General features: G+C 37.0%; 1 protein-coding gene across 2 annotated transcripts in view; it reads left to right on the forward strand.

Annotated features, from left to right (window-relative positions):
* IL1RAPL1 (interleukin 1 receptor accessory protein like 1) overlaps positions 1–17,749 on the forward strand; it is a 1,371,532-nt gene that overhangs the window by 681,388 nt on the left and 672,395 nt on the right. For both annotated transcript variants that reach the window (XM_072744238.1, XM_072744239.1), the window contains exon 4: positions 9,987–10,266. In XM_072744238.1, coding sequence (XP_072600339.1) covers positions 9,987–10,266 — 280 coding nt within the window. The remainder of the gene's footprint in view (positions 1–9,986; positions 10,267–17,749) is intronic.

A 17,749-nucleotide genomic window follows, 5' to 3' on the forward strand; every position in this document is an offset into this window, starting at 1 on the left:
TCTAGTGTATTCCCATCTCAGGACCTTTGTTTTGAACCCTGATGCCCCGCATATTTGCCCAGGTGACCCTCTGCTCATATATTAGCTCCTCAAAGAGCCCCTTCTCTGGCCACTGTATTAAGAGCACCGTAGACATTCTGTCCTCTTAATATGCTTTATTTTTGCCTCCAGACACATTATATTGCTATGGTTCTTGTCTGTCTTCTCTGAAAGAGCTGGAACTCTGTTTTGTTCACCACTCTACCCCCAACACCCAGAGTGTTCCCTGTCCTACAGTGCATGCTGAATAAATGAGTGAATTATGTAACCTGAGACACAAAGAGGTTAGCTGTCAGTTTCCCAAGGCCTCCCTGAACTCAAAATTGATTCTTTCTGACTCTGTACAGGTAGGGTAGCTCAGAAGTAGGTCCAAAAGTCTGGAAGAAGTCCAACCTGACATAATAATGTAAAGTTGAATTGAATTATAGAAGCAGTAGGCCCTAAAAGCACTATATTTGCAGATGTATATATCCTTATGCTTCCTTTGGGGAACTTGGCTGGTTAGGAAGGGCTACTATTTTAGTTCAAGAGGCATTCAGGGGACATTATGGGTCCCTGTTGATCATAGACTAGTGAACTTATGAGCAGAGATGTTCAGTGAATATTTACCTTGAGTTATAGAGGGTTCCCTGCTAGTCAGAAGCATAACACTCCTCAAACCTATATAAGACTGCAAGGAAAAAGACCCAAGAGTTCATGTTGCTGACTCCACTTTAGAAGCCAGGAATCTCTTTGTCCTTCTTTTCTTTCTGAAAATATAAAACCCTGACTTTCTTTTGCCTTGGACAAAAGATTTATTTTATCCAACCAGGAAAAATATAGAAATATATTGGATCATCAAAGAAAAATTTGTGTGCAGCAAAGACCAAGGCCAGATTGCTATTCTAACCCAAAGATGTGCTGTTTGGGCTTGGCTTTGATGTTCTTCTACAAGAAGGATAAAAATTATATCCCTAGTTGCTGTAGATTCTAGAGACCTGGGAATATTGTAGCATTTCTGATGATCCCACAGCAAATGAACTGTTGGTTCTGAGCAGCTATTGACCCTGAAAATTGATTTTTTGAAGATTTTATTCATTTATTTATTTATTTTTGAGATATATAGAGAGAGCACGAGTGAGCAGAGTGAGGGGCAGAGGGAGAAGCAAACTACTCCCCACTGAGCAGGGAGCCGAATGTGGGGCTCAGTGTGGGGCTCGATCCCAGAATTCTGGGATCATTACCTGAGCAGAAGGCAGACACTTAGCCAACTGAGCCACCTAGGTGCTCCTGAAAACTGATTTTAAGCATGCTTTACATAAACCCCATGTTGTTGTCCACAAAAATGGCTTCTCCCCCCTTATTGGATGATATGGACAACTCCTGGGTCATTGTCATTGTTTGTTTGCTGTTAGGTCACAGGCAGTAACTCTAGACAGCGTTTCAAAGAGAAATGAAAAAAAAAAAAAAACCAAAAAAACAAACAAACAAACAAACAAAAAAAAACAAAGAGAAATGAGTCACTCTGATGTTATCCAGTAAAGGAAAAGGTAACAACAGCACTGAGGAAAGGGTAAGTACAAAATGCTGCTGTAGTTTGTAATGGACCAGGGGATGTCAGAGGTGAGAAGAGAGGGATTAGAAGTTTGAAGGGCTGCAATGGCTGAGCAAAAGGATGTCCCAAGTCAGCCAACATATCTCTTTATCACGCCTCAGGAAGCTTCACTGCCTCCTTTTGTTTTTATGGCAGATACAGACGCAACCGGTTTCCTCAACCTCAAGCTTACCTGTAGGGTAGAGCTGAAGGAACTGGAAAAGCTTGTGGTAACAGTCTTTCATTAAAAAGACCATGCCAAAAATAAATAAATAAATAAATAAATAAATAAGACCATGCCAAAGGGACGCCTATATATATATATATATATATATATATATATATACACACACATACACACACACACACGTATATATGTTTGTAAATATATATATATATATTTTAAAGAATACCGAAATTGATTGAATTATAATGTTGAATTAAATGATTTTGAAATAGAGCAAAGTGGATATGACGAATCTAGTCAGAGATTTAGGGTTGATAAATGGTGACTCTGACAATTTTCCCATTCACTTATTGGATGAGTGCTATTTATACTTATGCCCTGTTTTTGTAATTTGAGACAAAAAGTGTGTAAACTATACCTGGTGCTCAGTTAAAGGAATTGTACATGGAGTTAATAAGAGCACATGTAGTCAAATAGGCATTTATATAGATGGCTGTCATAAAAGGAGACTAGGAGAGAGTTTTTGAAAATCTATTTAAAACTTAGTATAAAACCTTAAAAATGTATTATTTGATCCTGTAATTGAACTTCTGGGATTCTTTTCTGAGGAAATAATACTTTTCTTTTTCTTTCTGGAGGGCAAAGATGTGGAACATTGTATGTAAAGTTGTTTTATAACAGAATTACTTAGAACAGCCAAACCTAGGGGAAAGACTTTAAGTCACCTAACATTGGAAGAATTAAGTTAATTATAATGTGGCATTATTATGGAATATTATGCAATTATTATAAAATATTCAATAAAAATCATGATATAAAATTTTATGTATCATCCCAATTGGGAAAAGAAACTGAGTAAACAAAAGGACAGATTATGAATGAATGGTATTCTCTTTTTACTCTCTTGAGTATATAGCATCTCTTGAGTAATATCAATTCTCTTTTTACTCTCTTATAGTTTCTGTCTTTTCTTTTTAACCATTAGAAAACAAATACTTAAAAAAATCCTCACCAAGTACATGCTATACAATGCATGGGTTTTCATGTTTCAGGGATATCTTGCTAGAATTTGGAGGCTAAGATAGAATGGAGGGTTATATACACTAACAGAATCTTATTTGCCTTGCTGCCAGTCGTCCCCTGATGAAGAGGGAACCATATCTCAGAAGAAATTTGGTAACAACTGACCAAGGTCTGCACCCACCTGAAAATGACCTACACTGAGAGGGTGATACATGATAACTTCCAGGCTTCAGGCTTTGCTAGGCAAAGGGTATTCTAGAAATTGGATTTCTGATCATTGGCAGCATCTCTTGAGTAATATAAATTCTTACCACCCACATAAATCTCTCCAAAGTATTTGAAAGAGCTCTCCCACAATTGTTACACTGTACATATATTTCAAAGGCCAAAATCTGGAAACATTCCACCCCAGACAAGCAGAATCCAGAAAGGAGAAATGAGGACGAATTGCTGTATAAAGCAATGCATGCTCTAAAGGTTAGCTTGCATCGTATTTTGCTGCTGTCATTGATGCTGATAATTTGGGGGCATCTCTGCCACCATTGCCAATTTTTACTTATGAAGTCCGTATTTGGCAAATATAGTGGACACTAATTAAAATCTAGCCTCAGCCTTTTTGTTTGGTGTCTGTGATAGCTTATATGCATGGCCTACACTTGCCTTAAATAAATTCATGTCTCATGTGCGGGATTTTCCAAGCACACTAGGGGTAGAAAGAAATAATGCCAATGTGACAGTATGCATTTTAGGTCTGTCTGTGAGTCTTTTAAAAAGAAAATTCATTACATTTTTATTGCCTAAAAATTTTTAAATCTTTCTCAGATCTTCATTTCTCCTTCTTTACCACCATTGCCCAAACATAAATCTCTACCTAAAAATAGAGCTAGCACAGTACATCCAAAACTATTAGACTGGCCCCAACACATCACTGGTTAAAACTTTTCTGTATCTCCCCCATCACCTTCACAATGAAGCCAAACATTTGTTTACATCTCATAAAAGTACCTCTGCAGTTTGTCTTTGCTCCCTTTTTTTCCTATGTCTTGCTCTTTTCTGCTTTAAACTCATTTCGAGGGACGCCTGGGTGACTCAGCGGTTGAGTGTCTGACTTTGACTCAGGGCATGATCCCCAAGTCCTGGGATTGAGTACCCGTATCGGGCTCCCTGCATGGAGCCTGCTTCTCCCTCTGCATATGTCTCTGCCTCTTTCTCTCTTTCTCTGTCTCTCATGAATAAATAAAATCTTTAGAAATAAACTCATTTCTATACCACAAAACCTGCAGAATTCTGCTACTTGTTATTTCCTTGTCTTTAAATTTGTGTGCACTTCCAAAGTCAATATCTGTCTGCCTATAGATAAGGGCTATATCTGTCTCTCTTGATTTCCAACCCCTAGGACAGAAATTAGGATGAAGTTAGTTCTCATCATATGAATAAATCTGTGTTAGATCAGCTTTCCTAGAATAGAGCCCAATCAGGGATTTTCAAGGTGCAAACTGATTGAGTGCTCTTCAGGAAAATCTTAAAAGGGAAGGAAGGGAGCAGAATAGGAGAGGGAAATTTGCTGAGGGAAGAGGTCACAGGTAAACTGGAGTCAGCCTGGTCCACACACAGAGGAGCTCTGGCACACAAACTGCACTTTTGGGATGTCCCTACTTGATGCAAAGGAGCAGCCTTTTGTACACTCCCATAGGTCAGTTATTGACAGTAGGCACACCCAAAGGGATGTAAATTTCCCAAAAGGATGGTTCTGTCAATCAAGGGTAATTTTTAAGAGAAGGAGAGAACTATGAGCTGTTAGCCTGAGATACTCAAAGTAGCTGGAGGGGAATGGATGCATCAGTGTAGTAAAGGGGATCAGGTTGGGGCATCTGTTACATTATCATAAATGTCTTAACCATTTAAAAATTATTCCAATGTATCTAACCAAGTAGATAAGAGTAATATAATTTGTGCTTTTAGAAGTAAAATCTTATGTTTTCATATTAGAATGTAACATGTAAGCTTGACACATGGTTATACTTTTTTTTAAGGAATGCAGCCTTCAAGCTTGTTACCATGGGAATATTAGTAATAGTGACTTAATTAAAAATACTTTCCCTAATCTCATTTGAATATATTTGCATTATCCAGTCTATGTAGCCTTTGTTCATAAAGTGGTACATCGGTATGAACCCCTTGTAAAGGAATTAATTCTGAATCTTAGTTCCATCACTGCCTTCACATAAGTTTCTAGAACATTATAGGAGGCAGCAAAAGCACATGAATACGGTGCTTCCTATTCCTGCCTTCCTAAATGACTTTATGGTTTCATAAGGTCCCATGGACTATGAGGGAGTATGTATACTGCAGAGGGGTCATTGAATTAGAGTATTTCCATGAAAGCCTCTCAACAAGTAAGGAGAATACAAATGGTAAACTTTCTGGGAGAAGGCTTAACAAGGGTGTATTATTCTGAAAGACGGAAAAGCAGATTAAATACTCCTGGCCTACTCAATCACTGGTGATAGTTTTAATAATAATAATGGTGACTTACATAACAGAATTAACAGTGTCTAGAAAAACTTTTGGAATGATTGTTCCCAATACTTTTGGAATGATTGTTCCCAAGCCAGCAAAGCTTGTGTGCTGAAGTAAGGAAAAACTAAATGAATCAGCAGTGATTCTGGTCATCAAAAGTTAGGTGTAAGGTTATCACGTTTTGTTGTAAGATTTCAGATGTCCTGCTACACAAGATTTAAAAAAAATGCTTTGTGAGTATATAAGAAAAATGTATTCATAAGGAGATGCATACTGAAGTACTGAGGGGTGAAATGTCATTATTTTTCTAACTTATTTTCAAATGGCTTAGGAAAAAAATTATAACACACAGAGTAAGAGAGAAGAATGTGTATATAAATGAGGCAAAATGTTACAAAGATAAAAAAGATACCATTCTTCACTCACTTCATTTATTAAAATGCCTTAATTACTGAAAAAAGACATAATCCCATCATTAAATGTGTTTATCCAAATAACTTGAAACTATATTCAATTATTTCTATATTACTTGTTATCCTTCTCAAAAATGTATTAAAGCATGTTAATAATTTTATTGTTTATTTTTGAACATCATACATTAAGCTTAATGGTCATAGAACTTCCTAAGCCATAGATCCTACATCTGTTTCCATATTAAAATGAACTTAAAGTGTCTCTGACAACCAAGGTGCTATTATTTCTTCATTTTACCTCTGCCTTTTCCTTATCTTTTGACTCTGAACTATTTGAAACTTTTTCCTAATTGATAGTTAAGTACTAAATAACTTTATTTTTTTAAAAGATTTTATTTTTTTAAGTAATTTCTACAGGCAAAATGGGGCTTGTACTCACAACCTCCAGATCAAGGCTAGCATGCTCAACTGACTGAACCAGCCAGGTGCCCCAAAGACTTTTTTTTTAAGATTTTATTTTTAAGTAATCTCCGCACCCAACTTGGGGCTTAAACTCACATCCCTGAGGTCAAAAGTTGCATGTTCTACCAACTGAACCAGTTAGGCACCCCTGAATAACTTCAATTTTTTCAGTAATATTTATAGTTTTCTTTTGACGTTTTCCTGTGTAAGTATATTCTGAAAGTATGTATTAATATCTCTTTCCCCAGTGCAACTCTCCCGTTGTTTTCTTGATCTAATTTGTTACTAACTCTTTACCATTTTCTAGACTAAATATTTTTGTTTGATGCTTTAAGCATTTTGCTTTATCTTACAAATCTTCTGGGAGTTTGAATAATTTTATCTCACTGTTTGTACTGCTACCTTGAAGGTATTTCAGCCTTTTTCACTGGCAGAGATGTCTTCTGTGACAGATGGCCTCAGTTACAATAACTTGATTCTAGAATTGTATAATTCATATAGTGGTAAAACAAGATGATTTCATGCTTATCACCAGAATTATGACTGTTTAAAATAAAATCCCACCTAAGATTTTTTTCCCACCTAAAATTTATTTCATGCAGTGGCATAAGTGTACAAAATAATGTTGATAAATATCACATATAATTCATATAGCCTTGATACCTCTGTGTATAGTTCTATTATCATATTTAGTGTGGTATGCAGGCTCTGTAGTGGTCACTGACGAGATCTACACTGCCAGTGTAGATGTACCACTGGCAGTAACTGGTACATTGATGTCCACCAAACTTCTAGCACATTTACTCCACATGTTACCAAAATACAACTCTTTGACAGGAATGTTAGACCACTGAGGAGGGCACTTGATGGGATGAGCACTGGGTGTTATGCTATATGTTGGCAAATCGAACTTCAATAAAAAATTAAAAATTAAAAAAAGGAATGTTAGACCAGGATTTGGTAATTGAAATTAACTAAATTAAAGAGTGTTGTGAAATTAACAATACCTTAGTTAGGAAACAAAATATTATCGTGACCCTGAATTCTAGGATCAGACATAGCTGGGTGGGAATCATGGCACTGGTATTGAGTTTCTTCAGTTGTAAAATTTAGTTATTAACTGATGTTCTTGCTCATTCACTCAGTAACTGTGTGTTGAGCTGGTTAGCAGGCAGAGTTCCAGGCACTTAGGCTAAAGAAATGAGTTAGAAGGACAAAGTTCCTGACCTTAAGGGGCTTACATTCTTCTGGGGAGTCAAAACAAACAGAAAGTGGGTACATAATGTAACATCACAGAGTAATAAGTTCTATAAAAAATATTGAAGCAGAATCTGAAATAAGTGATCAGGATAAAAAGCTGGTGTTCGGACAGGGCATTTACAAAGACTTCTTCAAGGAGGTGATTTCTGGAGGAACGGAGGGAGGAATCCATGCAGTTGGGGAGAAAGCGTCTACATTGGAGCACCTGGGTGGTTCCATTGGTTAAGCGTCCTACTCTTGGTTTTGGCTCAGGTTGGGGTCTCAGGGTCACTAGATCAAGCCTCATGTTGGGCTCCACACTCAGCATGGAGTCTGCTTGGGATTCTCTCCCTCTCTCTCTGCCCCTTCCCCTGCTCACTCTCTCTCTCTCTCTCTCAAATAAAAAATAAATAAATAAAATATTTTTTAAAAAAGATAAAAGCAAATTTTCACGTAGGGAGAAGAGTTAGTTCAAAAGCCCTAAGGGATATTTTTGTGAAGGGTAAGTGAAAATTTGTAAACTCAGCCATAGTTTAGTGCTCATTAGAAGTTAGATATTATTTTAGGATAAGAAATGTAGATTAAAAAAAAGAAATGTAGACAATTCTATAGATCATGTGTCTTCTTTGCTCTAATAATGCACATCTTCCTTTTCATCTTGAATATTTTCCTTCTTTTGAATCCTACATTATTCATCCTATTCTCAGATCCTTTAGTTTGCCCTCTTTTTAATCTGTAGCAAGTCAAATTCTTCCTGCAGTACTCAGATGCTACTGCTGCTAGAGGTCCCTTTTTTTTTCTCTTTTGCTTAGTATTTGTATATTGTAAGTTCTGTCAAATTGGTTATCTTACTAATTAATGGGCAACTGCCCTCTCTAAGCAAGAAATCCACAATTTCTCTATGATGATGATAATGGGGATGCACCTGTGGTGTGCAGACCTGTTGTTTTGTGTGTGTGTGATTTTAAAAAATGGTGTCAAGGTGGTGTTTCCAGGAAACCCCGAAAACCCAACCAGCCCCCGCCCTCATCAGCCACATTTTCCACTATCGTTTCTATTTTAAACTTCCATTGATGCTTCCAGCAGAGCTAAGTGACTGTCTACCTCTGTCTCTGGCTGTCAAACCACTAGCAGAGCTTGACCTAATATTGTATTTATTTTGGCTTTATTTGGCTGCAAAATGTTTAATTTCTGATTTTGTCATTGAGTGTCCAATCAGAGGGATAAAACACACACTAATTTGAACAGGGAAAGTTTGTATAAAGAAGTATTAAACGTAACAGGGCATTGAAGTGATGAGATTGGCTAGTAAGAAAGAAAGATGTATTAGTCTTCTCAGTCGCCATAACAAATCAGCATAGCCTGAAAGGCTTACACACAGAAATGTATTTCTCACAGTTCTGGAGGCTGAGATGTCTAAGATCAAGGTGCTGGCTGATTTGATTTCTACTGAGAGCCCTCCTTCTGGCTTGAAAGATGGCCACCTTCTTGCTGTGTGCCCACATAGCCTCTTTTCTGTGAGCCCCATCTCATGGAGGAAGGGAGGGAGGGGAGAAGGGAGAGAGGAGCTTTCTGGTGTCCTTTATAAAAATACACTAACCCCTTTATGAGAGCTCTGCCCTCATGATCTCATTTAAACATACTTTTCCCCCAAAGACCCCACCTCCAAATGCCATCACATTGGAGATTGAATCTTCAACATGTGAATTTTAGGACATAAACATTCAGTCTATAGCAAAAGAGAACCCTAAAGACTAGAGGAATTGCCCTCATTTTACCCCTATGGCTGAGAGTGCACGCAAGTGAACCCACACCCCCATCCTCCTGCCTCTAGACCTGAGATCCAAACCTTATTAGGAAGGTTCATGGCTTACTGAATGGTAGACATCACTGTGGTGCTACAATGGGAGAATGTGTTGGAAATCTGCCCTCTAGAACTTGACAGAGATTTACCTGAGTTGCCTGAGAAAGCTGTTCACAGGAAGGTGCCTTGCCTGAAGCTCTGCTAAAAAAATCTCCAAGCAGCTGGCTACCATGTACTGTAGGAGCTGGCTACTGGAAAAGCAGGAGTCAGGTGCTGGAGAAGCCTCACCCACTGCAAGAACCTTCCAAGAAAGCATACTGGAATCAGGGAGAAAAACCCTTTGCTGCTTCAGTGTCTCTCCAGAGCCCTCTACTAACAAAGCTGTAGTCCCAGCCAGCAAAGGAGGAATAGTTCAAAGGTCCAGATCCATTTTCAAAACACAAGAAAAAAAAAAGTGGATTTAGAGTAAAAGGCAATAAACCAATAACCAATCAATTGTACCAATATATGTGAGAATAAACACCAGAAGAAACAAAGTGATGAATATATTGTTTATTAGCAGAGTCCATTACTTCTCAGCACCCTTCTGAGTTTTATCCATTGCTGCATCCTCTGTGCCTAGAGTAGAATGTAGCTCGATAGAGATGTCCAATAAATATTTGTTGAACTATTGGCTTCACTTTTTCCTCTAATGTTTTCTTTCTCTCTTTCTTTTTTTCACTATAGCTGATGGATGCACTGATTGGTCTGTCGATATCAAGAAATACCAAGTTTTGGTGGGAGAGCCTGTTCGAATCAAATGCGCACTCTTTTATGGCTATATCAGAGCAAATTACTCCCTGGCCCAAAGTGCTGGACTCAGTTTGATGTGGTACAAAAGCTCTGGTCCTGGAGATTTTGAAGAGCCAATAGCCTTTGATGGAAGTAGAATGAGCAAGGAAGAAGACTCCATTTGGTTTCGGCCAACGCTACTGCAGGACAGTGGTCTTTACGCCTGTGTCATCAGGTATTCTTTTAATTCTAGTATTGCTGTATTAGTTAAATCATATGCTGCTTTCCTATACTTAAATTTCGCTGCTATCCCTTTCACCTGAAGGTTTTGCCTCAATATTTGTGTGTGTTGCTGCTTTCTAAAATTCAGAACCTAAATCATAAAAAGATGGGATTGGAATTTATATTGAGACATTATTTCTGGCTTATGGAGAAAAGAGATACCATCTGGGTATCTACTTATGTTGCCAGAAATTACTAAAGACTATGAAATAAAATTTATAGAGGAGGTGAAATGTTGCAAATAAAATGTAAGCAAAGACTTGCAGAAAGGATGCATAGTTTATCGCTAAATGGGTTGTAACATTTTGTTATTGCCCTTCACAGACAAATAGAGCACAGATACCTCCGGTTCACACACATCTGTAAAGATGATTTAAGTAAATGTGTGTATGTGTGCTGGAAGACAAAGGCAACATTGCCATGTTAGGAAATAAGAAGGCTGTGTTCCAGATCATTTTTGTTAACTAAAAGTGCTGGGTCAATACAGAAATTTTCCTGGGCCCCTCAGGGCCAACGAAAAGTTAATAACAAAGTCTGTGCCTTTATCCACAAAGAAGCTCATCACACATCCATACATCTTTTTCTGCTTCTAGAAGAGACATACATGGTTTGCTTAATGATAATGCACTGAAACAGTCTCCATGTAACACATTGGTGGTTAAAAAAATCTCAGTTTAAGCATTTATCCATTCATGGGTTGTGAATCACACCCTGCATGAATGATGGTGGATGTCATTAGAGTATAAGAACATTGGCGAAGCAGGGTACAGGCATATAGATGGTGTGTTTAAATCTTTGTATTTGTGCATTTTTGTTATTAAGAGAAATTAAGCCAAATCTAATGCAATAGATTCTCAATTTGGAGGAAGTCTCAATTTAATTTTTCAAATTAAAATTCGACTTTAACTTCTGAAACTCTGATCTGCAGCTCTCACTTCTCTGTTTGCGGATCATGCCTTCCCCTCACTTTCCCCTAGAAGAATTACCTTTATGCTGAGTCATAGCCACAGGTGTATTAGGACATTAAAATCTGTCAAAGCCACATAAGAGTTTAAAAAAATCTTGTTAACACTAACAACACACAGGTTAAAGTTAGTTTTGGATAATATAAGTGAATACAAATAAAGTTGTGCTTGAGAAAAATGACTGATGGATTACAAAAGAACAAATGCATCATTTCGTTGGCAGCTCTTGTTCTTTCTGATAGGTTCTACTAGTGCTTTTATGGTCAAATATCTCTCTTCTTAGAAGTGGAGATTTTGCAATGACCTGGATAAATAATTGCCAAACTAGTATTGTTAAGGAGTACTCTTTGGACTGGCTTTCTTCACTTAACTAATAGTGATTTGGTTTAATTTTACTTTGTTTCTTTTTTTTAAAAATCGTTATTTCTGATTATCCATGCATGTAGAGGTGATTCTTCAGGATAGGCAAATGTGTGTCCTCATTTTTCTGAGATTAGAATTGAGCCGGATGTCCACAGTCTAACACTTCATTTCATTATTTATTGTTGATGAGAAAATAATGATGCGTTCACATTTGTAATCTGAATTTCTAAAGCACTAAAGCTGCAGTTCTTTGATGTGTTTAAATACACACTGTGACCCGATGCTCTGAGAAATTACATTAAATATCCCTGAATTTATAGTTGAAGTAATGAAGGAAAGGTTGAAAATTTGCAGAAACAGTGATATTTGCCATATGTTCACAGGGCTACATTTTAATGGAGGGTGCGAATAAAAGGCAAACGCTTTAAAGTTTTATATGTGTCAGGCCATATTCTAGAGACAGCGGTACAGTGCAGAAAAAGATAGTTTTCTTATTTGAATTGCTAGTGTTGGTATGGCTTCCTTTTTCAATTTGGAAAGCAGTACTCAAAATCATTATAAACAGCTATTTAAACATAGCTTGGTGTTGGTGTGAGGGGAGCCCAAGACTGTTAGTTGAGTCATTGACATTTTGGCACATTGTTAGCTCTCAGACCACAAAAATGTCACCATTAGTTTTTTGAATAATCCACTTGCAAAGAATTTTAGATGTTTGAAAATGTTAGCTTGTACTCAAATGTTCTAGTCTTTCTGGGTATTAGTGAAAAGGTTTAACACTACAGCTTCCCATGTACAGCTAATTTGCATTTATATCTGTATATGTGCAATTAAATGCCATAAATAATGGAATCACCTTAAGATTACTATCAGCATAACCAACAAGAACTTTCTTCCTCCCTTCTCTTGGTATCTGTTCAGGATGCAATAATACCACATACTTTTTTGCTGCATGCTACCTGGCTTTTCATTCAATTTTCTCCTTCCAACTTTTTTGTTTTATTTTTACATGAAAAAAATAAATGAAGGAGAGCTGTATGACAATTTCCTTTCTTTGGAATAAGTTCATTTTATTAAAAAACAGTAAAATTTTCTTGTAGTCTTGCCCCCCCCCCCCAATTTTTAACCCTCTTCTTCAATTATGCCCTATCAGGAGTTTCACAGGCAGAGCTAGCCAGTGTACATTTAAGGATTTTATTGCCTCCCCCAAATAGTAACGTACTAAGTTGTTTAGCACCATATTTTTTTCCTAAGATTTTTATTTTGTGTGAGCTCGAGTGGCTTATTACTTGGCTAAGTGTCTGACTCTTGATTTCAGCTCAGGTCATGATCTCCAGGTTGTGAGGTCATGTCTGCTCAGTGTGGAGCCTCCTTAAGATTCTCTTTCTCCCTCTGCCTTTCCCTGCCCTGGCCCTACTCACACTTTCTCTAACTAAATAAATAAAAATAAAATGATGTTTTATTTTTGAGGTAATTGCAGATTCATATTAAGTTGCAAGAAATATAATAAGAGATACTGTGAATCCATTACCTGGTTTCCCTCAATGGTAACATTTTACACAACTGTCATACAATCTCATAATCAAAGTCTTGGCATTGAAACAGTCAAGATACAGAACAATGTTATCACCTTAATGATCCCTCTTGCTGTCCCTTCACCTTTCTCCCCATCCAAACCCAAACCCCTGACAACCAGTAATCTTTTCTCTTTATCTACATTTTTAAATTAAAAAATGTTACTAAATGGAATCATACATTATATAACATTCTGAAATTGGATTGTTCACTCAGCATAATTCCTTTGAAATCTATCCAAGTTGTTACAGATATCTATAATTTGTTGCTCTTTATTACTGAGTAGTGTTCTACAGCATGGACATTATCACAGTGTTTATTCAGTCATTGCAAGACATCTGGGTTGTTTCCAGTTGTTGGCTATTGAAAATAAAGCTTCTATGGACATTCATGTATGTGTTTTTGTGAGAATAAGTTTCCATTTTTCTGGGGAAAATGTACAAGAATGAATTTGGATTGTATGGTACTTGCATGTTTAGTCATATCAGAAAGTGCCAAACTATTTTCCATTGTAGCCGTACCATTTTATATGCCCACCAGCAATTTGTGAATTATCCAGTTTCCCCACATCCTTGCAGCATTTGGTATTGTCATTATTTTTTTATTGTAACCATCAATATATTGTGATATCTCACTGTGGTTTCAATTTGCATTTCCCTAGTGGCTAGGTATTTTACACATTTTCATGTGCTGATTTGCTCTCTCTCTCTCTCCTCTTCATGAAACGTCTGTTAGGACTTATTGCTCTTTGTTCACTGAATTATTTGTGCTCTCTTAAATTTTGAGAATTATTTATATATTCTAGATACAGGTACTTTTTTGGATATGTGGTTTCCAAATATCTTCTGTCAATCTGTAGTTTATCTTTTCATTTCTTAACAAGATCCTTTGCAGTAAAGTTCGATTTATTATTTTTTTTCATTTGTAGATCATACTTGTGGTGTGAAGTATAACAACTCTTTGTCTAGCCCTGGATCCTGAAGATATGTTTTGTGTCTTTTTAAAAACTAACTTTTCTGTCAATAGTTTTATTGTTTTACATTTGTTTGTGGCCCATTTGAGTTAATATTTGTGTAAAGTGTGAAGTTTATTTAGGTCCAGGTTTAGCTTTTCAGACAGATGTCCAGTTGCTCCATCACCATTTGTTGAAAAAGCTATGCTTCCTCCATGGACTTGCCTTTGTTCACTTATTCAAAATCAGTTGGGCATGTTTGTGTGGTTCTATTTTTGAATTCTCTATTCTACACCTTTAATCTGTATGTCTAGATTGCTCTGTGCCAATATTGCTCTGTCTTGGTTAGCATAGATATATAGTAAGACTAAATGACAATTATAGTGACTCCTCCCACTTCATCCTTCTTTTTCTAGATTGTTTTAGCTATTGTAGGGCCTGTTGCTTTTTAAATCAATTTTAGCATAAGATTGTCTGTGACTACAAAAAACTTTACCGGAATATTGATGGAAATTGCATTAAACCTATAAATTAACTTGAGGAAAACTCTTATCTCTACTATGTTGAATCTCCCAGCTTCTGAATACAGCAGATCTCTCCATTTGTTTGGGATCTCTTTATTTGATTTCTTCATTAGCATTTTGTAGTTTTCAGATACAAATTCTATACACATTTTGTTAAATTTATACCTCAGTATTTTATTTTCTTTGGTGTGTTTGTGATAGTATCTTTTTAATTTCATTTTCAGCATGTACATTGTCAGTGTTGTTAGTAATGTGATTGATTTTTGTGTAATTCCTTTCTGAAAACATATTTTTTCAAATGACATACCTGTAATGTGTTCTATCTAGTATTTAGTTCTTTTGCCCAAGTCTTGTTGTTCTCTTTAGAGACTAAATAATTCTTCCTAATCATTGAAAGCACATATTAAGCATCTATCATAAGGTACTTAGAGAAATCCATTTATTCAGTCATCCTTGTAACACACATCTATCGAACATGAACTAATATACTAATGTTAGGATTACAGAGATAAAAAAATGTTTTTACCCACAGGTAGATTACATAAGAGAAAATAAGCAGTTGTAGTTACAGATACTGTGAGCACAATGTAGAATACAGTCAAGTTCCACCAAGATGGATTGGCCCCGTCCCTCCCAGTCTTCCAGCTTAAAAAGGCTGGAAATAACACAGCAAACAAACATAGGAAATCTGTCAAATGTGGAAAGAAGGATTGTCTAGAGACCTCAGGACTGGAGAAAATGACATGACCACAGTGTTCCACTTGCCCCACTAGATGATGTTGGCAGGGCCTAGTGAGGAGTTAATCTTCCATCCCCTGCCTGGCAGAAGCAGGCAGCAGTAATATGAAATCCCTGCCCGAGTAGGGCCAGCACACGTGAGTGGGGGGGCTGAGCTTTCATCTTGTGTCCCATGGAACTAGGTTAGAATTACATTTTGCTCCAAGAGTAGTGTCAGTGGGGTCCATTGGCAACCTGAGCCTCATCCCCCGCAAGACACATACACCCAGCAGCAGTGTGAATCTATGAGGCACTGTGAGTCAGGGCTGGTCACTGCTAGGCTTTAGTGCTCCTTTCTAGTATCAGTGGGGCTCAGTGGGAAGCAAAGCTTCTACCTTAAACAAGGCAGAATGAGGTGGTGGGAATTAGGGTTAGTTGGCATCCATTTTCCCACCCTTCCCTGGTGTCAGTGGGACTCACGGAGAAGTGAGCTTACTCCCTGACTGGAGGCAGCAAAGCAGTGTGGGTAACCAGCACACTCTCACCAGAAAGGTGTCAGCAGCGCTCAGGAGGCCACTGAGTGTACATAAGCACTTGGCCCTCATCTTACATTTCAACAGAATTGCCCACTTAAGGAAAAGATTAAATAGTATCCAAATTTTCATAATACCTAAAATGTGTAGACTATAATAAAAAAAACCCTCACTGGTCATGAGTCATAAAAATTACAACATGAATGAGAAAAGAAAACAGATACCAACACAGAGATGAATCAGATGTCAGAATTATCCAACAAGGATTTTAAAGCAACCGTCATAAAAATACTTGAGTAAGTAACTAAAAAATCTCTTGAAACAGATGAAAAAAATGGAAAATTTCAACACAGGAATATGAGAAAAACAAATAAAAATTGTGGAACTGAAAATTATAACGAAAAACTCATTGGAATGGTTTAATAGTAGAGTTGAGATGATGAAAGACAGTTTGACTTCTTTGTACTGTATTAAAACTTCACTGGCAAGGGCCACAGACTTCCAATTTCCAGATCCTCTGGATCTTTCTCAGTTTTCCTAACACCAATCTGTACCACTTCTATTCTTAGTTCTCTGATAGATAGTTCTGTAAATTTCCTTAGGATCCTCTTCCTTTTTTTTTTTTTTTTTTTTTTTTTTTTTTTTTTTTTTAGGATCCTCTTCCATTGAACTTTTCTTGATTGCTAGTGTTAATCAGAATTTTGTTTACAACTCTTTCCTTTTACCCCTCTACATCAGTAGTTCTCAACTTTGGCTACATATTGGAATTAACTAGGGAGCTTCTGAAAACTATTAATTTCTGCGTACTACTACAAATCATTGAAATCCAGGATCAGATGATTCTGTTGTATAGCCAGCTTGAGAATCATAGCCCCTGATCTTATTTATTCAGTATCTTCACGTAGCCTATTCATTGATGATTCAAAAAGTAATTTCAAAACTTTTCACAAGCACTAGAAGTATACATTTGATTTCCTAATGATCCCCTCTTCCTGTTTGTCCATGAGACACATCGAATTCAATAATGTACCCCAATTTATGTCAGTATGTACTTCAACCAACCTCCCTCCTCTTCAGGGTGCTTCCTTCTTTTCTCAGCAAATAGCATCACTGTCATTCCAGTGGTTCATGCTAGGAATTTATCGTTTATCACTTGCTTTCTTCATCTTCCTCACCTGGCCTCAATTGCTTACTAAGACCTCTGCAGTCTACCTTAGAAATATCTTTTCTATTTATTCTTAGACATACCAATTTCTAATCTCTCAATAAATGCAGCATGCTTCCAGTGGTTTCCTGCCCCTAGGTTTTTCCTATTTACTACTCCACACTGCTGCAGAATACCTACAATGGAGATACTTCATTTGTCTGCTTAAAAGTCTCTGATGGGCTTCTATTACCCAGCAAAATGAAGTCCAAAGACTTGGTTTGGCACACATGTCTCTTAACAATCAAGTTTCAATCTTTCATTCCAGACTCATTTTGGGTGTTCATTTCCATAGGCACCTTGTGCTATGTTCTCACCATCCTGTTCACTGTTTGCAGATGAAACTATGCATTTTCTTTACTCTTTCACTCTTTGTGAAATACCACTTTTTTTACTACCTACCTGAATAATCCATAGTTATTTTTTGAAGAAGACCCAGTGTATATTTAGCATTTTTTACCTTTCCCAAATTATTCCATAAACAGTTGTTTCAGTTATCAATTGTGGGGGGACTCCAAAACTAACTGGCTTAAAACAGCAACCATGTTATTTGTGCATGACTCTGCAATGTGGCCTGGACCATACCAGATGGATGGTGTTCTTCTG

Source organism: Vulpes vulpes, chromosome X, assembly GCF_048418805.1.
Source record: "Vulpes vulpes isolate BD-2025 chromosome X, VulVul3, whole genome shotgun sequence".
Taxonomy (NCBI): Eukaryota; Metazoa; Chordata; class Mammalia; order Carnivora; family Canidae; genus Vulpes; species Vulpes vulpes.